The 22,801-nt window shown below is 53.3% G+C and overlaps 1 protein-coding gene across 1 annotated transcript in view; it reads left to right on the plus strand.

The window, feature by feature from the left end:
- LOC144937262 (EGF-containing fibulin-like extracellular matrix protein 2) overlaps positions 1–22,801 on the plus strand; it is a 41,158-nt gene that overhangs the window by 9,525 nt on the left and 8,832 nt on the right. Inside the window, exons 4-5 of the mRNA XM_078864665.1 lie at positions 1,190–1,315; positions 2,728–2,844. Coding sequence (XP_078720791.1) covers positions 1,190–1,315; positions 2,728–2,844 — 243 coding nt within the window. The remainder of the gene's footprint in view (positions 1–1,189; positions 1,316–2,727; positions 2,845–22,801) is intronic.

Genomic DNA, 22,801 nt, shown 5'->3' on the forward strand with positions numbered 1-22,801 from the left:
TCAACAAAAATATTAGCATTTACCAGATTTACAGCATATGCATTGAGCCCCTACCACCCGATTCCTGTAAAGAGAGCTGCATTGGCCCAGAATTGGCCCAATGCGGTTCCGTATGCAGACTTTCCATCTGACAAGCGTGGATTTCACAGCTGGGAAACAAATTACCCTTTAAATCCACAGAGACATACAGAGGATCACAGAATTACATCAGCACAATGACAAACACATTCTGTATATACTGACATACAAAGATCCCCTGTATAGTCTCGAACAGGCTGTTTGGGCAAGTTAGCTCGCGCCAATGAAAATTGGAACAGCACACGAGGGGGTGGGGTGGTCAATACCACTCCCGGCCACCCCAAGTACATACTCATCTTAGGCTGAGTCAACCTAGGGGAGGCCCAGGACCCTTTCAGATAATCATCACTAAATATCGGTCGTGAGCAGAAATCGAACGCAGGTCACGAGGTTCGTAGCGCAGTGCTCTAACCACTACGCCACCACTCCCCATGTACACACATGTACATACACCCTGACTCGCACACATACACACAATAACCGGTAAATTAAACACATCGGGTTGTTAATACTGTCACTGAGAGGAATGGAGAATCTCACCGTTTTAGCTAACTGACCTTCAGGAAAAATTGGGGTTTATAGAGTCACGGATCATCTTAGAAGGGCAAGGGGAGATGGGTAGCGTACAGTGTCAGCTGATTGACTCAGTGGGAAAGATTCCCTCAAGTGCAATTTGTTTTCTCATCGTGTGTTGACATCTGCAGTTGGTCAACCGTAACCGAGTGAACCGTTGGCAATGAATTAGCGAACCACTTCCGATATCGCAGCAAAGGGACCTTTGATCCAAAATCAGAATACAGTATGTATCCGATGAGCTATAAAGCTCTTTGTCACCGACGATCCACACAGGAGAGAGCAGCACTTTCCCACCCACCCGGCTAAAAGGCGGTAACGCTCGACGCGTGACGTGTCAAATCAACATTTTAATTCTGAGTGCTAGAATCTCGACAAACGAATGGCAGAACCAAATATAATCTGATGGAATTTTGCTTCTTAATAAATTACCCAAAAACCCAGCTTAAATCATCACTATCATCATTACTATGAACGATAACACTTCTCTCGCATCCGCTCTCCCTCCCGCTCTCCCGCCCCGCTCTTCCGCCCACAGACGTGGACGAGTGCGAGGTGGACACGCACCGCTGCGCTCCCCCGCTCGTGTGTGCCAACACTCCCGGGAGCTACCGCTGCCAGTGCCTTCCCGGCTTCCGCATGGGCGCCCGGGGCGCGTGCCAGGGTGAGTGGCGCGTCGGCAGCCCCCTCCACCATTGCTCACCTCGCGGAACGAGCTCTCGTGGTGGGCGACTCTCGGCTAATGACAGCAGGGCACACGCGTGAGCCTCTTGCGTTGTGTTCCGCAGCACCCCTCGGTTGCTCGTGGCTCCCATGGCGGATCTTAAAATCATGCACAGACCACGCACGCCGGCACCAAGCACAGCATGGCCTGGCCCGGCGCGCTCGCCACGCTTGTCGCGGGGGTTCGCGGTTCGAAGTACGCCGGGCCGCGTTAGTTAGTCCAGTGCTCCACAGTGAACTTCAAAGATCTCCCAACGTCGTTCAAATGGAATAGGCGATGGCGTGCTGGTGTCATGGTCCATATCCTAAAAGTTCGAAAATGACTCGATAATGGTTACCCTGATCCACCCTCAATGGTCGCCAACCAAACTAACAAGAAGAGACAAACTTTTTATTCGAATTCGGTAAAAAAAAACCCAGCCTTCAATATTTTAAGAGCTCGCACAACGTGGTGATGAATACGAGACGGTTGGGGGTCCCTTAATAAATAACGGTCACGAAGCAGTCCGAAGACAGAGCGGCACACGGCTCCGGAGCCGCAAATTGCCCACCCCTTGGTCTAGGAGTTTGAGAGTGTTGTTCCTCATCTGTAATATCCACATCACCCCCCCCCCCCCCGTGCAAGTTGCTGTAGCCGTCGGTGTCTGGGGACAACAACCCTTAGCCTAAATGCTTTTTTTTTCACTGCGGACTTTTCCCTTCCTCAAAATGCTCTTGCTATGTTTTTGTTTGTCTTGCTGTACGTTTTAAACTTAATGTGTTTAATTGCATGACTGGTTTCTAGCGAACACACGTATGCGTGTGTTCGGAGGGTATGCCTTGTGACTCATACGTCACAGAGAAGACGCCTAATGCTGGAATCAGTGGGAGAGATGGATTACTGTATCTCATCTCTCTGTTTGTGCACTCTACTCTTCCTCACAGTCTTCGTCATGAATTAAACCCATGTGTAATGACGACTTAGACGCACTTGTCTTGAGATGGTTTCTTTTATTAAGGAGCCACGTGCTCACACTCGAACAGGCGGAGATCCCACTGCAACAGCCCCGAGTTTCCCGCCCATCTCCCTTATATACGGTCCAAGACCACGCCCCCATTCCCGAACTTTCTCCCTGGTTCTAGACGCTCGCTCTACCAGCAGACTCTACCGTCCTCTTCCATCACCTGGCCATTCTTCTATTCTTGATGATTCCCACAGCCACCAGTCCATTCGTATTGCAGGCTGACTTCCCTGTAATTACCTCCCGTGGTTACTAGTCCATTCGCACTGTCGGTTGACTCCTTTGTCATTACCCAAATCTAATTAATCTTTACACCATTCATCTCCACCTCCCTCTGTTCTTTTCCATACAGATGTGGACGAATGTTTGCGGTCACCCTGCCAGCATCGTTGCATCAACACGGTTGGTTCGTTCGAGTGCCAGTGTCCTGCAGGTTACTCGGTGGCAGCGGGCGGTCGCAACTGTGCTGGTGAGTCCGGCTAGCCCTCAGTTCGTAGACTTACACCCACACCCACAAAGATTCCCCATATAACATCAACAGACTATTGGGCCAAGTGCTGTTAGCGAGCACCTACAAAGGCCGGCACGGCGCACGAGAGGTTGGGTGGCCAACACAACGCCCGACGGCCATTGTCACCCAAGTGGCGATATTTTTACGTACCGCACCAGGTACTCGTTTGAGGCTGAGTCGACCTAGGGGAGGCGCAGGATCGGTTCAAATTATTGTCATTGTTGTTGACCGAGAGCGGGAGTCGAACTCAGGTCGCCGGGTTCATAGCGCAGTGTGCTTACCGATACACTACTCCCCACACACCCACGCCTACCTGCACACATTCACACTCGCCAACTCAGAAACACGAGCAGACCTGCCCAAGATCAGTCTTCTTCTTGCGTTCGCTATCAAAGGTTGATATCCAAAACTGATCAACGACTCCATCTTCGCCACTTCGTCCAGTTCACTAGGCCCTCTCATTTCAACCATCTGGCCGTTGTAAGGGACGGTCCTCAGCGATGTGGAGAGACGGCTATCTGCTGGGCAATCCCCACAGCCACTTATAGGCGAGGTGGCATACGAAATTTAGGTGGTGCCAAATCATCGTACCTTTGAGTGAGCTGCAGAATCCCTCAAAGGGGCAACAGCAACATCGTCAGTTATGAGGACCGCTGTGCTCTTATGCTGCACCGGTGTACCGCCAATACGTCCACATGCCAATCTCACCAGAAGTAAACATGTATAGCAGCGGTCGGGAACCTATGGCTCGCGAGCCATATATGGCTCTTCCGGTGACGGCATATGGCTCCCAGACAATTTTGAGTTGAAAAAATAATAATAATAATAAAAATCAGTTTGGAACTGATTTAAAAATACTTGTGATATTGCTTAATAATACTGTGTCATTTTAAAGTAAACAGAAATTAGTTTTGAAGATAAATTTCACGGGTCACGGGAACCGTGACCCGTGGGTCGGGTCGGGAACCAATGGCTCGCGAGCATGTCACGGGTCATTGTAAAGGTGAAGAAATCCATTTGATCAGATAGCCAACTAGTTTATCCGCTTCAACCCTTGTAACGGAAAAGATGGCGAAAAGAAAAAAAGACGATGATTACCGTGCATTCCAGGCTGCGTGGACAGAGGAATTTGCATTTGTGGAGAGAGCAGGATCTGCGGTATGTCTAATATGCAATGATAAAATTGCATCGATGAAACGTTCAAATATAAAGCGGCACTTCGATACGCACCATGCTTCATTTGCATCGAAATATCCAGCGGGGGACAGCAGGAAAAAGGCATGCGAAGAGCTACAGCGGAGAGTGCAGACGAGTCAGCAGCAACTACGTGTGTGGACCAAGCAAGGTGACGGGAATTCCACTAGCTTTGCGGGTGCTTTGGCAATAGTAAGGAATAGAAAGCCATTCCCAGATGGCTAGTATGCCAAAACATTCATGCTTGATGTGGCCAATGAACTGTTTGATGACTTCCCAAATAAAGACAAGATATCAAACGAATCAAAGACATGCCTCTGTCAGCAAGAACTGTTCATGATCGTAGCATCATGATGGCAAATCAAGTCGAGGAAACACAAATTAAGGACATAAACGCCGGGACATACTTTTCTCTCGCGTTAGATGAGTCAACAGACGTTAGCCATCTATCTCAGTTCAGTATAATTACCAGGTATGCTGCAGGTGACACACTGCGTGAGGAAAGCTTGGCTGTTTTGCCAATGAAAGGGACAACAAGAGGAGAGGATTTATTCACGTCTTTCATGGAGTTTGCTAAAGAAAAAAAAACTACCGATGGATAAACTTATATATGTCTGTACTGATGGTGCACCCTGTATGTTGGGGAAGAACAAAGGATTTATAGCGCTTCTCCGTGAACATGAAAAGAGAGCCATCCTAAGTTTTCATTGCATCCTGCACCAGGAGGCGCTTTGCGCTCAGACGTGTGGCCAGGAGCTTGGTGAGGTGATGTCGCTGGTCATTCGAGTGGTCAACTTTATTATTGCCCGAGCTTTAAATGATCGCCAGTTTAAAGCTCTGTTAGAAGAAGTTGGGAATCATTATCCCGGTCTGCTTGTACACAGCAACGTGCGTTGGTTGTCAAGGGGGAAGGTGCTCAGCCGTTTTGCAGCTTGCCTGAGTGAAATCCTGACTTTTCTTGAAATGAAAGGCGTCAAGCATCCTGAACTAGACAACACTGACTGGCTCCTGCAGTTTCACTATCTCGTGGACATAACTGGCCATCTGAACCAGCTCAATGTGAAAATGCAAGGTATTGGAAATACAATCTCATCCCTTCAACAAGCAGTGTTTGCATTTGAAAGCAAGCTGGAAGTCTTTCTCAGGGACTTTGAAACAGGTCGTCTTCTGCAATTTGAAAGACTGCGACAATTTAGAGATGCATGCTTAGCAAGTGACTCCACTCAACATCTGGATCTCCAGCAGCTAGCTGGCTTTACGTCCAATCTCCTGCAGTCATTCAAAGCACGTTTTGGAGAATTTCGTGCACGCACTGGTCTTTTCAAGTTCATCACTCATCCACATGAGTGTGCAGTGGACAAAGTCGACCTGACATGCATCCCCGGGGTCTCTATCGGAGACTTTGAGCTGGAAGTTGCTGACCTGAAGGCATCAGACATGTGGATGAGTAAGTTCAAGTCACTTAATCGAGAGTTGGAAAGTCTTGCGCGACAGCGAGCAGAGCTGGCGAGGGAACACAAGTGGACAGAAATGAAAAATCTTCAACCTGAAGACCAGCTGATTCTTAAAACTTGGAACGAGCTTCCTGTGACATACCACACAATGCAGCGTGCGAGTATTGCCGTATTGACCATGTTTGGCTCTACATATGCATGTGAGCAGTCATTCTCGCATATGAGGGACATTAAGACCAACCTACGCTCACGTTTAACTGATGGAAGCCTCAACGCCTGCATGAAGCTCAACCTCACCACGTATGAACCAGACTACAAGGCCATCAGCAAAACCATGCAGCACCAGAAGTCGCATTAAAAGTAAGACATATTTAATTTATTATACGTTAAAAATACTATATGGCTCTCAATGAAATATATTTAGAAATATTTGGCTTTTATGGCTCTCCCAGTCAAAAAGGTCCCCGACCCCTGATGTATAGGGTGGTGTATAGTAATACAGTATATAATTTAATGTTGGGTTTGTCTATGGCAGTATATAGTACGGGGTAGACCCGTGTGATGTTAGAGAATAGAGTTTAGCTGGAAGCATATTATATTACTTACTGTTAGTAGCTCAGCTTATTGGAGAGTATATTTAGTATACTGATGATACTATGTAGTTTATACTTTAGTTGTTTACGTGGTGGTTTAGTTACTGCAGCTACATACTAATAAAGCTCGTTGAGGCGACTTCTGGAATCCGTCTTTTATTCAACTTGTATTTACAGCTTTCCTTCACGCTGCTGACAGGCAGCGTGAGAGGGACAGATAGAGAGAGAGACACACTGCCACGTGGCAACCCGGAGCCCCGCTCCGGCGTGGCCCCCTTCCTCTGTTCGTTTCCGTTCTGACCACGTGTCGTCCGTCTCCACCCCTATTTAATACACGGGTCACGTGGTACGTTTCCACCAATCCTGGTTAGCCTCTATGGAATATTCCAGAGGCTCCCGGGACCACGCCCCTGACTCGTCTCCCCATTGGCTGTGGCTAAAGCCAGCAGAACCAATTCTCTACAACCAGCTGTCATCTTTCCATTACGTCAGGGCCACGCCCCTAGGCTTCCCCCCATTGGCTATGAACCAGGACCGGCAGAGCCAATCGTCGTGACGAGTTGTAATCCGTCAACGACCCGGATAAAACCTCACATTACACTATTAACATTCCTTCCCTTTATTAATGTAACCCCTATCCCCTCCCTTTGATGCTGCTAATCCTGCATAATGCATGGGCATAATATTACTTTAAACCCCCCGCCCACCTCCTACGCATTTCACAAGTACTACTAATCCCATATCTGCATTTCCCATAAATATGCAAAATTCCTCTTGATATGCAATTTTTTTTGTCAAGGCGCTCTTCCCCCTCCAACCCAGCTTAAATAGACGCTCCAAGCCTGGGGTTGTTTCATTCAGACTCTGTCTTCTCGACAGACCTATTCTTCACCTGAGGGCGGCTGCTTGCGTTGTGGCCGAAACGTCGTGAGAATTATTTTATTATGTTTTATTTTTATCATTTTATTATTTCCATTCTACGTGACTTTACCGAAAGAACCAAGAAAATGTACCCCCTGCACGTGCTGCAGGCTCCAGGTTAAGCAGCAGGGTCTGAACAGCTTCTAAAAGTGGGCACTCATCACCAAATCTCCTCCATGTATAACTTGGTTAGTCATTCGCGTCGTTGTGGAGAATATTAATAACACGATGGTTAAGCAGACAATATGAACATAACTTGGTTAACATCCTTCCATTGTATTTGCCAATAACCGCCGATACATGAATACCCAAACAATTGGACGACATAAAATACAAGTTTAACATATTGTAGACATGCAAGAAGCCAGTGCCCTATCCACAACTTAACCCACACAAATGTAATGCGGGCGTAAGCGACCTTCCGGATGTGACGTCACGGGGGGTGGAGTCATGTGACGTGGGTGGAAGGTTCGGGTCCTTAAGCGGGTAAACCGGAAGGGGAAGTCAGTCTGGGTGTGAGCGGAAAAGAGTGAGGCCACGCGGGCGAGTGAGAAGAGGGGGGGGCACCGACGGCCATCGGAAGCCAACCCCGAAGACAAGAGGAAGCTGTGGAGTGGTGTGCAGCTGCAGAGGAGACAGCCAGAAGGGCTGCGTGTTAGAGGCAGCGGTGTGGCTGCCAGGTGGAGCTGCGGAGAGAGAGAGAGAGACAGCACGAGGCTGTCAGAGCTGCGGAGGGAGAGAGGGAGACAGCACGAGGCTGTCAGAGCTGCGGAGAGAGAGAGGAGTTGCAGCGAGTACAGCCAAGGGGGGCTGTGTGAGAGAAACAGCAGCGGGGCTGCTGTTGTGGATCGGGCCAACATTGGAGTCAGCACCGTGGAGAAGCTACAGAGTAAAGACAGCCGTGTGGGTGTACAGCACGAACCGAATAAAGGACACTGAGCCAGACATCGTGGTCCAGTCGTTTATTACACTGGTGTCGGAAGTGCAACGGCATGTCGAAACAAGTGAGAAAGAAAGTTAATCCGGCGCCTGCATCGGCTTCTTCGTCCGACGACGACGAACTCCCTCCAACCACGGATCCTGTTGGGGTCGTGGAGGAGAGCCCGGCTGAGGCGACCACGGGAACGGGAGTGGAGGATGTTGGCGCGGTGGCGGGTCCGTCGACATCATCAGACGCGGATCAACGATGGCAAGCGATGGCGGTACAACTGGAGGCACTTAAGGACGTCCTGGCGCATCTATGCCATCTCGTCGCGCCAGGGACGATGGAGGACGCAGTTGGTGCTCCGCGGGCCGCCACGTTGCCTGTCCTGCCGCCGCCATTGCCCACGCGGCAAGAGGCCGCCATTTTGCGCGCTCCGCGGCTCCAAACCGCCATCTTGACCACGCCGCGGGCCGACGCCATTTTGAATTTGCCACCACAACCACCACCATTGGAAGACGGCGGGAAGAGGAGTCGGAGTCGCCACCTTACCACGGTTAAAGAATTTTCCGTCGGTGGGGACTGGAGCGCGTTCGCCTGCCGCTTCTTGGCGGCGGTACGCACAGCAAGATGGACCGATGCGGAGGCTTTGGAGGTGTTGCCGACTCTCCTGGACGACGAATCTGTCCGATTCTTCCGTTCCATAACGACCGATAAGAAGGCAACTTTACGTGGTGTTTTTCAAGAAATGGCCGATGCTTATGAGCCACCAGATGATGCGCATCGGCGATTCGCTCAACGACAACGAGCACCAGAGGAGTCGCCCGTGGCGTTCAGGGGTGCGGTGCTGGAGCTGGCCATGGCAGCTTATCCTGAGACGCCACAGGACCTGCTCGAGCCTCTCATATTAGGGAAAATGTTGGAGCTGTCTCGGGATCTAGGGATCCCCATGCCTGTGTGTGGGCATGAGAAGCTAACTTCCCGGACGGCTGCTAAGTGTCTCGATGCGCAATTCAACCTCCGTCACTGGAAACAAGTGACGGCGTGGACGGGGGGGCCCGTCAAAGAAGGGGATGCGCTGGGGTGGAACCCTGCGCAGGCTGTCTATGTTCCGGATGACCGGGGCCCTCAACAGCTGACGGCCGCCTCCGCTCCATGGACGGGACGCGGCGGGCCGAGACCGCGCGCGGCGCTACCAGAACGGGGCCGTCAGGGGGCAAGGCCTGCGCTTCGGCGCAACGAGGCCGAATGTTTCCGCTGCGGGCGTAGGGGCCACTACGCCAGAGACTGCTGGGCCCGCTTCCCGGCTCCGCCGCAGCAGGAGGCCTCGGCACCGGACAAGTCGGCTAAAGATCCTCCGAAACAGGCATGTCGGCACGCACCAGACACTCGGCAAGGCTTTACACCTCACCCATCACCGTCGTTGCGCCATCCTAACGTTGTGGTTAAAGCATGCCCTTCGACGGGGCCTTGTCGCTCGGTCACGCAGTGGCGCAAGTTGGCACGGAGAGTCGTCGCGGCCGCTACGGGCTCGTCCACTGTACCGGGGTCTATACAAGGGGTGGACGTACGTATTTTGGTCGACTTCGGCGCGTCTGCGACTATTATTTCGGATGTCATTTTCCATCTGTTGGGCATCCCGCCGGGGGCTGTGCGTCCGGTTTATGGGTCGTGCGTCGCTGCGAACGGGGGTAGCATGGGTATCGTGGGTCAGGTGGATGCTAAGATATCTATTGGGGATGTGTCGGCCTCGGGTGTTGTGTTGATATCGAGATCTTTGGCGGTTCCTTGTTTGTTAGGCACCGATTTTTTGGCTAAGATGCCCATTTTGATCAAAATCAATGAGAATTGTATTGAACTGCCGGGGGGCCGTCAAATCTCGTTTCTGCCGTCGCCCTGGGGGCGACCTGCTTCGGCCGTACAAGTGCAGGCGCTGTCCGTCCCATCTGTGGACATCCCACCTGGTACACAGATGCTTATACCCTTGCGGTATCGGAAGCCCCTGCCTGATCGGCTAGGAGCAGTAGGGGTCTTGTTGTCACCGTCCGCCACGATAACAACCGGGTTGGCGTTAGTGGGGGCACAGACCATCGTCCGGCCGGATCAATTACCGTTTTTACAGGTGCTTAATGCGGGGGGAGAAAACGTCCGTGTCCCGGCCGGTACGGTTGTGGCACATGCCACTACGGCGTTTGCGACCCATGATTGTCCGCATAGCCGGGGAGTTGTTGCTGGGGTTTCCGAGCCAAGGAGTTCGGATGATCGTTGGGTTGCTGATTTATGTGACGGAAATTCTTCCCTGTCCATGGAGCAACGTGGTGCGCTGCGTAAATTGTTGTTGACATATTCCGATGTGTTCAGCTCCGATGATTTGGATTTGGGACGCACTTCGTTGCTTTACCATCACATTGAGACGGGCGATGCTGCCCCTATTCGATTAAATTCGCATCGGATGAGTCCTGCGGAGCGAGAACACGTACGGGGGGCAGTGGAAGACATGTCGGCTGCGGACATTATATCGCCATCAAACAGCCCATGGGGCGCTCCGGTCGTCTTGGTTAAGAAGAAGGATGGCAAATTGCGATTTGGTGTTGATTTCCGCAAATTGAATAAGATATCGGTGGCAGATGCGTACCCCCTGCCGCGTATGGATGACTCCCTCGACGCATTCTCGGGGGCTAAGTTCTTTTCCACACTGGACCTCTCTTCGGGATTTTGGCAGCTTCCCCTTGACGAGTCCTCATGGGAGAAAACCGCATTCCGTACGCCGCAGGGGTTATTTCAGTTCAACTGTCTCCCGATGGGATTGAATGCGGCCCCTGCTACATTTCAAAGATTGATGGAGCTCGTTTTGACGGGGTTGCAGTGGGAGACGTGTCTTATATATTTGGACGATATTATTGTCTTCAGCCGCACATTTGATGAACATTTGACGCGGCTGGAGACAGTGTTCACGAGGATGCGTTCTGCCAAATTGAAATTCAAACCAAAGAAATGTCACCTACTGCAACGGTCCGTCCGCTATTTGGGCCACATTGTGAGTGCTGAGGGATTGTCCACGGATCCTGAAAAGACGGCGTGCGTCCGGGATTGGCCGACTCCGGCCACCGTGGGGGATGTTGGGCGGTTTTTGGGATTTGCCTCATATTACCGAAGATTTGTGCCGGGTTTTGTGACGATTGCGAGGCCCTTGCATCTCCTTACGGGTAAAGGACGGAAGTTTGTTTGGGGACAGCCGGAGGAGGCGGCCTTTCGGAGTCTGCGTGATCTATTGGCCACTGCCCCAACATTGGATTATCCCGATTTCGATCACCCATTCATTTTTGATACGGACGCGAGTGACACAGGTATTGGGGCGGTATTATCACAGTCTAAAGGGGGTGTAGAGCGTGTCGTGGCGTATGGTAGCTGAGTCTTGTCTCCTGCGGAAACCCGCTACTGTGTCACTCACAGAGAACTATTGGCGGTTGTTTTTTTCCTACGGCAATTTCGACCATACCTCTACGGTCGTTCTTTTATTGTGCGTACGGATCATGCGGCCTTGCAATATGCCCTTAAAATTGACCAGCCATCCGGACAGTTGGCACGTTGGTTGGACACGCTACAGGAATTTTCCTTCCAAATTCAACATCGGAAGGGAGTGCGCCATGCGAACGCTGACGCACTTTCCAGATTACCGCGGCGCGGCCCTTGTAAATGTGAGTCGGGGACGCATAGGTGTTCGCCGATTCCAAACCCCCCTCAGCCGCTTACGTTGGCCGTCGAGAAGTCGGACACTCCGATGGAACCGGGACCGGCTGACGGGGCTTTGAATCTGCCGCGGTCTGTCTGGATCCGGGAACAGATGATGGATGAGTCGTTGGTGTCCTTGCGGAAGCGGTCTGCTAGGGACAATGGGAGTCCGAGTACGGCTATGGGGCCGCAAACCGCTCTCCGAGATGGTCTGCTTATGTGGCGGGAGGGGTTCCAGGAACGTTGGCGCCTGGTGGTACCAACGTCCTTGCGATTCGAGTTGATTAGAACCCTCCATTGTGACACTCTCTTACATTTAGGGGTGCAGAAGACCTTGTTGACGTTGCAACGTCATTATTTTTGGCACGGCATGGCGACAGATGTCGTAGGGCACGTGCGCGCGTGCCCTGCGTGTGCACGACGTAAGCCGCCGAAACATCCTTACGTGCCGCCTCTCCAGTCGATTCAGGTGTCTCGAGTCAATGAATTGGTGGCACTGGACATATTGGGACCTTTTCCACCATCGGCGAGGGGTAATAAATATTTGCTGGTAGGGGTTGAGTACCTCTCCCGTTGGCCGATGGCCTGGCCGTTGCCCGATCAGTCGGCCGCGGCCATTACCGACGCCTTTTTGTTTGGGTATATTATGGATAAGGGGGCGCCTGAGAGACTCCTCACGGACCAGGGCAGGAATTTCTCTTCTAAATTATTGGCGGAAGTTTGCGCGGGCCTTGGGACTAAGAAAGTACGGACATCCCCATACCATCCGCAGACGGATGGTATGGTTGAACGGCTGAACAGGACATTGTCTGCCATGCTTTGCCATACCGTGAGTGAACAACAATCAGATTGGGATCTGCACATCCCCGGGGTGCTTTCGGCGTACAGGATGACGCCTCATGCGGCTACAGGATATTCGCCGTTTTACCTTATGTATGGTCGGGAAAACGTGCCGCCGGTGGATGTGCAATTGGGAACTGGGGTGAAGGGACCTCGTAAACCACTTCCTGAATACATTCAGGACACGGTTCGCCGAGTCACGGAGGCGCGGGAGAATGCCCGCGTGGCTACGGCCAAAGCCCAGGCCCGGAACGAGCGATATGCGCGACGGTCCGAGGGGGAGTGCCCTTGGAAGGTTGGGGACCTAGCCTGGCTTCATTGTCCACAGGTACGTCCGGGGACCTCGCCGAAATTGCATAAACCCTGGCATGTTCCCGTACGCCTCATTGCGGTTCCCAACCCACAGTCAGCACGCGTCCAGATTGGGTCTCGGCGCTGGGTTGTGCATACGTCGCGCTTGAAACCATATGTTGCTCCCTTACATGATGCGTCATCCCCCAATGTTGCCTTGCCGGGGTCTGTTACTGCTGACTCTCCCCTGCCTGCGTCCATTGATCTTGCTAGAGCGCCTGTCGTACCTGTTCCAGACAGGCCGGCCGTGACATTGCGGGGGACGAGGGGCCCTGCTCGGAGGACGCCTGCCAGGTCTGCGGGACCTTCGAGCCCTGCAGCCCTTCCGACCCAGCTGCGGGCACGGTCACAGGACAAGCCCAAGACTAACTCTTTAGGGACACGGGACGTCGGTGGACTTCCAGCTGCGACAGGGGGATTACCCCCTGTCATTCCTCGACTTTCATCGCGTTCCCGTTCTGCGAGTGGGCCGCCGACCGTCCGGGACGGGCCGGCGACCCGCACACGTTCTAAATCGCTTACGTTTCATTGATTGTTGCTGTGTTGTTATTTTTTTTCTTACAGTTGTATTTATTGCATGCTTTTTGTACGTTCGTTGATGTTAATTGCGTTGTTGTTGTTGTTCTTGCTGTTACATTGTATGCTTAGTGTCCTTTAGGGGGGGAAGCTCGGTTCGCCGCATTACGATTTGCTATTGGTCAGCCGAGGTCGGCTGGGATTTTTCTACGGGGGAGGGTGGTGTAATGCGGGCGTAAGCGACCTTCCGGATGTGACGTCACGGGGGGTGGAGTCATGTGACGTGGGTGGAAGGTTCGGGTCCTTAAGCGGGTAAACCGGAAGGGGAAGTCAGTCTGGGTGTGAGCGGAAAAGAGTGAGGCCACGCGGGCGAGTGAGAAGAGGGGGGGGCACCGACGGCCATCGGGAGCCAACCCTGAAGACAAGAGGAAGCTGCGGAGTGGTGTGCAGCTGCAGAGGAGACAGCCAGAAGGGCTGCGTGTTAGAGGCAGCGGTGTGGCTGCCAGGTGGAGCTGCGGAGAGAGAGAGAGAGACAGCACGAGGCTGTCAGAGCTGCGGAGGGAGAGAGGGAGGCAGCACGAGGCTGTCAGAGCTGCGGAGAGAGAGAGGAGTTGCAGCGAGTACAGCCAAGGGGAGCTGTGTGAGAGAAACAGCAGCGGGGCTGCTGTTGTGGATCGGGCCGACATTGGAGTCAGCACCGTGGAGAAGCTACAGAGTAAAGACAGCCGTGTGGGTGTACAGCACGAACCGAATAAAGGACACTGAGCCAGACATCGTGGTCCAGTCGTTTATTACACAAAGACAAAGATCCCCCGTATAGCTTGGACAGACTGTTGGGCCCAGTGCTGTTAGCGAGCACCTACCAAGGCCGGCACAGCACACGAGGGGGTGGGTGGGCAACATCACGCCCAGCCGCCTTTGTCTCCCCAGTGGTGATTTTTAATTACCCCCACCAGATACTCATTCGAGGCTGACTCGACCTACGGGAGGTCCACACGCGCACAGACGCTCCTGGCTGCTGATGCAAGCGCTCACCTGGCCGTACGCCCATGTACGCCTAGTCACGCCAGCTTCCTCTATGCGCACGAATCTCTGTGTGAGCACGTAGATGTAATGCTGGACGAGACACTCGGTGTGAGTGAAGCTGCAGGTCTCTGGGATCACTCCCTCCCCGAAATTGCGCTACTTTTTGGTGTAAAAGTCAACAGCGGAGAATCCTCATTCCCATCTGTTCCTATTCACAAGATCTCCTCTCCTTCTTCTCAGCGCCTACGCCTCTATTCTATCCCTGCATGTGCATCGATTCTAGTGATTTTTTTTCCCACTGCGTCGAGCAACCGGTAAATATTGAGGGATTGACTTTAAACTGGGACACCTACGAAAAAGAGCTCATCGGATTTCTCCGGGATAAATATTTTGAAAACCTAACCCCACAGGCCAACCAAACCCCCACTCCATGAATCCTACCACCACCCCACTAACGCTACCACCACGCCACCCCTACCCCCACCGAGACTCACAAAGCGAAGCATGACGCCCTGGCAGGCGTGATGCTTGAGCAGACCTTGACACTCCGCAGTCCACGAGGGCCTGCACTGTAACCAGAGAGAGAGGATGATCAGACACAGAGATCCCTCCACTCAACCCAGCACTCACCCTGTGTCTCCAGCACTCACCCCAAGATTCTTATTTTACAGGAACATTAATTTATCATTTTTTATTAATAAATAAAACAATATCATACGGCCAAATACAAAAAGTCGTGGGACAGTCAAGAGAGTATTGTTGTAAATGTACAACATGAGTGTGTGCATCCACATTTCAAGCAAGCAGCAGCATCAGCATTCAAGATCACAAACAGGAGCATAAGTAGCATCATTGACACCAATTACCAAAAGTAATGCATCTGTAGTGAGTCCAACTGAGTCGATGACGTTGTCTTGGGAGCAACACTATTTATTACATCAACTCAACACAACATAACGTAACCTACACTTGGGTGTTGAACGCCCATCTAACCACGCTACGGCAGAACTGGACACGGTCCCGCTATCCCGGCCCGGACCATGAGCTGGGTCCCAGATCGCGTGGCTAGAGGCTTCTTCAACCCGACGTGGATCTTCTTCACCAACAACCCAAAGAACCCCGAGCCCCTCACGGGGCCCCGTTATATCGGCGTGGGCTGGGGCTGGCTCCGTCCCTCACCCCGCCCACCTTCTAGATCTCTCGAGCTCCTTCCCCAGAAGGCTCCCGAAAGCTCCTCTATACCATGTGACCACCCAGCGGCCCCCGTCCGCCGGTGGTCCCCCTTCAATATCATCATAATGTGAGCAATATTGGAACCATCTGGCATCACTGGACAACGGAGAGTATAAAACGATAACAAGAACAATAACAATCAATGAAAGGAAAGGGATTTGGAATGCGTGCGGGTTGCCGGCCCGTCCCGAACGGGCGGCGGTACCCCCACGGATCGAGAACGCGACGGGGTCTTAAGATCGACGGGAGTAGAACCGCCCACAGCTGTTGGAGGCCCATCAACGCCAAGGTCCCGTCCCCCAGGGAGACCGAAGTCCGGGGTCTCCGGCAACCGTGTCTGTGGTGGGGTTGGAAGGGCAGCGGGGCCAAGTGGCCCCATCGCCGTGGTAGGCCCACCCAGAGCAGGATTCGCCACATCCGCCTGCGTCATGGCTGGTTTTTCTGTAGAAGGCACGACAGGCGCGCTTGCAGAGTCAACAGGCAAGGGCAGAGGTGCGTCGGGCGCAACAAACACCGGCAAGGCAACATCAGGGGATGACGCATCCATCCGCGGGGACACGTAGGACTTCAGCCTAGACGTATGAACGTACCAGCGCCGCGATCCAAAACAAACCCGTGCGGATTGCGGGTTAGGGACTTCAATAAGCTTAACCGGCCCCTGCCGTGGTTTGTGAAGCTTAGGGGAGGTCCCCGGCCGCACCTGCGGGCACTGCAGCCATGCCATGTCCCCCACTCGCCAGGGGCATGTTCCGGTCGAGCGTCGGGCGCAACGCTCGTTTTGCGCCTGAGTCTTGGCAGTAGCCAACCGGGCCCCCTCCCGTGCCTCGGCGACGCATCGAACCGTGTCCTGAATATATTCGGGGAGAGGTTTAACAGGACCCTTCGCCCCCGTACTCAGCTGTACTTCCACCGGCGGCACATTCTCGCGGCCGTACATGAGAAAAAATGGAGAATACCCAGTGGACGCATGAGGCATCATCCGATACGCAGAGAGTACCCCAGGTATATGCAAGTCCCAATCAGCTTGTTTCTCGTCAACCGTGTGACATAGCATGGCCAACAGCGTCCGATTAAGGCGTTCCACCATGCCATCCGTCTGCAGGTGGTAAGGAGACGTACGAACCTTCTTGGTTCCCAGAGCAGCGCACACTTCCGCCAACAATTTGGAAGAAAAATTTCGCCCCTGATCCGTGAGTAGCCTCTCCGGCGCCCCCTTTTCCATCACATATCCAAATAGGAAGGCGTCCGTGATAGACGCCGCCGACTGGTCGGGTAAGGGCCAAGCCATCGGCCAGCGGGAAAGATATTCCACCCCGACCAGCAAATATTTATTACCCCTATAGGATGGCGAGAAAGGTCCCAAAATATCCAGCGCCACCAACTCGTTGATTCGAGACACTTGTATAGACTGCACCAGCGGCACGTAAGGGTTTTTAGGCGGCCTCCGCCGGGCACACTCGGGACACGCCCGAATGTGTCCAACGACATCCGTCATCATGCCGTGCCAAAAGTAGTCACGCTGTAATGTTAACAAAGTCTTCTGCACCCCGAGATGTAATAAAGTGTTGCCGTGCAGAGTCCAAATCAATTGGTACCGTAGCGACGACGGTACCACCAGACGCCAGCGGTCATGAAATCCCTCTCTCCACATGAGCAACCCATCCCGGAGAGCGGCCCCCGGCGTACCACCGGACAGCAATTTCCCCGCTCCCTTCGCAGCCCGACTCCGTATAACCCCCAACGAGTCATCAAGCATTTGTTCGCGAATCCATACCGAGCGCGGCAGGTTCAGAACCCCATCGGCCGGTCCTGGGCACACCGGAGCCCCAAGCATCTCGACAGCTGACACGACAGGCCGAGGGGGTAGCTGGACCGGCGTACACCTATTCGTACCCGACGCCCAAGTGCAAGGGGACCCCTGCGGTAATCTGGAGAGTGCGTCCGCATTGGCGTGACGCGACCCCTTCCGATATTGTATGTCGAATGAAAATTCCTGCAGGGTCTCCAACCATCGTGCCAGTTGGCCAGATGGTTGGTCAACCCTCAGGGCATATTGCAGAGCCGCATGGTCCGCGCACACAATAAATGACCGGCCGTAAAGATACGGCCGATATTGGCGGAGAAAATGGACAATAGCCAATAATTCGCGGCGAGTGACGCAGTAGCGGGTTTCTGCCGGGGACAGTACACGGCTACCGTAGGCTACCATGCGCTCCACGCCGCCTTTGGACTGTGACAGAACGGCCCCAATCCCAGTGTCACTAGCGTCCGTATCCAGAATAAACGGTCTATCGAAATCCGGATAGTCCAATGTCGGCGCCGTCGCCAACCGATCGCGTAGGCCCTGAAACGCCGCTTCCTCCGGCGGACCCCAACTGAACCTCTGACCCTTACCCGTAAGGAGGTGCAAGGGCCTAGCGATCATAGCAAAGTTCAGGACGAACCTGCGATAGTATGAGGCGAACCCCAAGAAACGACGTACGTCCCCAACCGAGGCCGGGGTTGGCCAGTTACGGACGCACGCCGTCTTCTCCGGGTCCATGGCCACCCCGTCCGCACTGACTATGTGTCCCAAATAACGCATGGATCGTTGCAGTAGGTGACACTTTTTCGGTTTGAATTTTAAATTTGCGGAGCGCATCCTAGCAAAAACCGTCTCCAATCTCTGCAAATGTTCGTCAAATGTGCGGCTAAAGACGATGACATCGTCTAAATAAATCAAACATGTCTCCCACTGCAGACCCGTTAACACCAGCTCCATCAACCGCTGAAAAGTGGCTGGAGCTGCATTCAAGCCCATCGGAAGGCAATTAAACTGAAACAGTCCCTGCGGCGTGCGAAAAGCCGTCTTTTCCCTCGAAGACTCGTCAAGGGGAAGCTGCCAGAATCCCGAAGAGAGATCCAATGTTGAAAAAAACTTCGCCCCAGACAAGGCATCGAGGGAATCATCCATACGCGGAAGTGGGTACGCGTCTGCGACGGACACCTTATTCAATTTCCGAAAATCGACGCAAAATCGCAGTTTCCCATCCTTCTTTTTCACAAGGACCACCGGCGCCCCATGGACTGTTAGACGGGGATATAATATCAGCGGCTAGCATGTCCTCCACTGCCCTGCGAACCTGATCCCGCTTTGTCGGGCTCAACCGATGCGAGTTCAACCGAATCAGAGCGGCATCCCCCGTCTCAATGTGGTGGGAAAGCAGGGAGGTGCGTCCCAAGTCAAAATCATCCCAGCTGAACACGTCGGAATAACTTAGCAACAGCGCGCGAAGCGCGGACCGTTACTCTCTGGTCAGGGACGAATTCTCTCCGCATAACTCGGCAACCCAACGGTCATCCTGCCCCGTTGGCCCCGAAACCCCCCCTACCATGTCCCGGCAGACCCGGTTGTCATGGGTCGTGAACGCGGTCTTGGCGTGAGCCACAACCGTTCTGGCCGGGACACTGACATTCTCTGCACTCCCATTTAGCACCTGTAAGAACGGGGGCTGGCCCGGCCGGACAATTGTTTGTGCCCCAACCAGCGCCGAGCCGCCCGTTATAGCCGTGGACGGCGATAACAGAACCCCCGCCGCTCCCTCAACGCCAGGTACTGGCTTCCGATATCTCAACGGGATAAGCATCTGCGAACCAGGTGGAATGTCAACAGATACCTCGGACAGCGCCTGCACCTGGCAGACAGGGGCAGACCGGCCCCATGGCGATGGTAGGAACGAAATTTTACGCCCCCCCGGTAATTCAATGCAATTTTGATCAATCCTTATTTGAATGGGCATTTTTGCCAGGAAATCAGTCCCCAACAAACAGGGCACCGCGAGGGACCTAGAGATCAACACGGTCCCTGAAGCCGACACCCCCCCCAATGGATATGTTGGCGTCCACCTGGCCCACAATGCCCATACTTCCCCCATTCGCCGCTATGCATGAATCATAAACCGCTCGCACTTTCCCTGGCGGAATGCCCAAAAGATGGAAAATTCCATCCGAAATAATGGTCGCGGACACACCGGAGTCCACCAAAATACGCACCTCGACCCCCTGAATGGAACCCGGTACCGTGGACGACCCCGTAGCGGCCGCAACTACCCTGCGTGCCAATCTGCGCCATTGCGTCAGCGAGCGACCCGGGTCAACTGGAGGCACGTTGTTGTTAACGACACACGGACCGCGCGGCGATGGTGATGCATGAGGTGACAGGCCTTGCCGGGTGTCTGGTGCGCACCGACTTGCCTGTACTGGTGGGTCTTTTCGTGCGGCGTCCGTGGTCGAGGCCTCCTGCTGGGGCGACCCCGGGATGCGAGCCCAACAGTCCCTTGCGAAGTGGCCCTTACGGCTGCAGCGGAAGCACTCCACGTCGTTCCGACGCGCGGCACCCCCCCTGTCCCGACGCTCCCGCGCCGGCGGCGCAGACCTCGACCCCGTCCCCCCCTGAGCAGGCCACTGGGCGGAGGCGGCCGTCAACTCCTGCGGACCCTTGTCGTCAGGAACGTAGATCGCCTTCGTAGGATCCCACCCCGTAGCACCGCCTTCAACGACGGGCCCCCCCGTCCAAGCCGACACCTGCTTCCAGCGTTGGAGATTAAATTGAGTGTCCAAGCACTTAGCCACAGCACGGGACGTCAATTTATCATGGCTACACACCGGCATGGGGATCCCAAGGTCTCTAGATAATTCGAGCATCTTGCCCAACACGAGGGGCTCCAACAAATCGGGCTCCGTCTGGGGGTATGCCGCCATCGCTAGTTCCAGAACTGCGCCTCTGTAGGCCACCGGCGATTCATCAGGCGCCCGTTGGCGCTGAACAAATCTCCGATGGGCGTCGTCCGGAGGCTCGTACGCATCCGCCATCTCCTCGAAGACACCCTGCAGCGTCTTCTTCTTGTCGGCCTTGATGGAGCGGAAGAACCGGACGGAGTCGTCGTCGAGAAGTGTTGGTAAGACTTCCAGGGCCTCCGCGTCCGTCCACATGGCGGAGCGTACGGCCGCTTGAAAACGGCAGGCGAATGCGCTCCAATCGCCGCCGATTGAGAATTCTTTGACCGTTGTTAAATGACGGCTGCGGGTTCTTGTTCCTCCGTCCTCCTCCGATGGTGACACGCGCGGCAGCGACAAGATGGCGTCGCTCCGCAACGTGTGCAAGATGGCGGCTTCCCGCGGCGGAGGGCGCAAGATGGCGGGTAGCGCCACCGCTGGAGGGAGGTCGTCGTCGGAAGATGTTGCCGAAGATGGTGCAGGGACGGTCTTCTTCCTGAGCTGTTTTGACATGCCGTTTCACTTCTGACACCAATGTAATAAAGGACTCTCTCTCAGATGTCGATCTCCGTTGTCCTTTATTGGGTTCGTAGAATCTCCGTACCACGGCGTCTTGCTCAGGCCCGCGTCCCGCTCGACGACCTCTCCACAGCCCTCGGCTGCTCCGTTGTGCAGTCTCCCTGCTGCTCCAATATGCAGTCTCCCTGCTGCCCCGTCAGGCAATCCTTGCAGCCACACCGCTGCCCCGCTATCTAGCGTCACTGCTGCCCCTTTCACAGCTAGCCTCTCACTGCCCCGTTAGCTCTCTTCGTCTGACACCGATTGCTGTCGGTGTCGACGTCTCCCACCGCGTGGTGACCGCGCCACACTCTCCGTCTTGCCCAGCGTGGCCTCCTCGTATTTCACTCCATCTCAACTCCCCCTTCCCCTTCCGGTTCTCTCCCTAAATCCTCTCCCCCACGTGACCCTAACTCCACCCACTCCCCACGTGACCCAGACTCTGCCCCCCCTCAATCCTTGTTCGCATTACACTTGTAGCAAAAGTGTGCTACATGTGCTACGGGCCCCACACTTTCAAGGGCCCCGTGCTAAATGCTTTCAAGCTATCAATTCCGGTTCAGTGATTCTGCACTTGCGTTATTACCATAGTACTATACCGCCTTCAACTTTTATGAACGACTGGGTGTTTAAGGTTAGCGATTTGTCGTATTAGCTGGCTGTATAGCAAATGAAAAAATACAATTACTTTACTATGCAAGTAAAAAATCTGTGTTTTAATATTTATGTGGTTGTTTTATTTAGGGCCCCTTAATAACAAATGCTACAGGCCCCGCACTAGCTTAATCCGGCACTGGCCTGGGGTGCAGCACCCTACCTCACTGCACCAGACATAATTGAAGAAGCAGGCAGGGTGATTGATGATCCAGCACTCACTGATTCACTCCAGTCAAATTTTGACTTAACTTTCATGACTGCAGGAATTCATATTATTGGTTCTTTCGGTAAAGTCACGTAAATATAAAAAAAATTAAACGTCTGTTTGCACAGCTCTTTCTGCCGCCCACTCACTTTGGAACCCTTATAAGCAGCTACATTTGGAGGCTTGCCCCCTCTTTTATCTCCGCCTGATGAAGACCGCTTGTGTTGCGATCGAAACGTCGTGGGTTTTTTGCTTTTATTATTTTAAATTGTAATTAAAAAAATTTTTTTACGTGACTTTACCAAAAGAACCAAGAATATCACTCCAGTCACTCGCTCGTCGGCGGTCAGTCGCCTCCTTATCACTCTTCCTTCGCTACTATTACCATGGTCGCTGTTCCCATGAACTTCACTCTTTGATCCTCCTGCCCATGTTGAGGACTTGGTCTACAGCCGCTGTGTTCAACCACCACACCGCAGGCCACAACACTTCTCTTTCGGCATCTTCCCTCCAACTGCTCCTCTTCTTCCAAAGCAATTTTTTGTTTAATTAAACATACAAATGTAGAGCACACCGCAAGCGGCACAACCGGAGAATGATGCAAACAAAAAAAAATACATTCCAGAAAATTGTGTCAGTGTCAATATAAGATGAAACCGGAGATGGTGAGTATATGCCGCTTCTCTTGGGAATTTCATTTCCATCTTCTCTTTTCGCAAGCTCTGATAATATCCTTGCTCAATTCAAGTAGGCGTCTTCACTCTGTACCTTTTACAACGTTGTTGGTGCTGTTTGCTGCTGGCTGATTCACGTTTTCGTCCATTGAGCCTGTGCTCGGTATCTGTGTAAAACAAACGACCCGTATTTACACTTCTTCCACGCGTATGTGAGTTTGTGGATGGGGGAGCAGTAGTTTAACGGTTAGTGCTTCACTGCACTATGAACCCAGCCACCTGGG

The sequence above is a fragment of the Lampetra fluviatilis genome, chromosome 18, assembly GCF_964198595.1.
Source record: "Lampetra fluviatilis chromosome 18, kcLamFluv1.1, whole genome shotgun sequence".
Lineage (NCBI taxonomy): Eukaryota > Metazoa > Chordata > Hyperoartia > Petromyzontiformes > Petromyzontidae > Lampetra > Lampetra fluviatilis.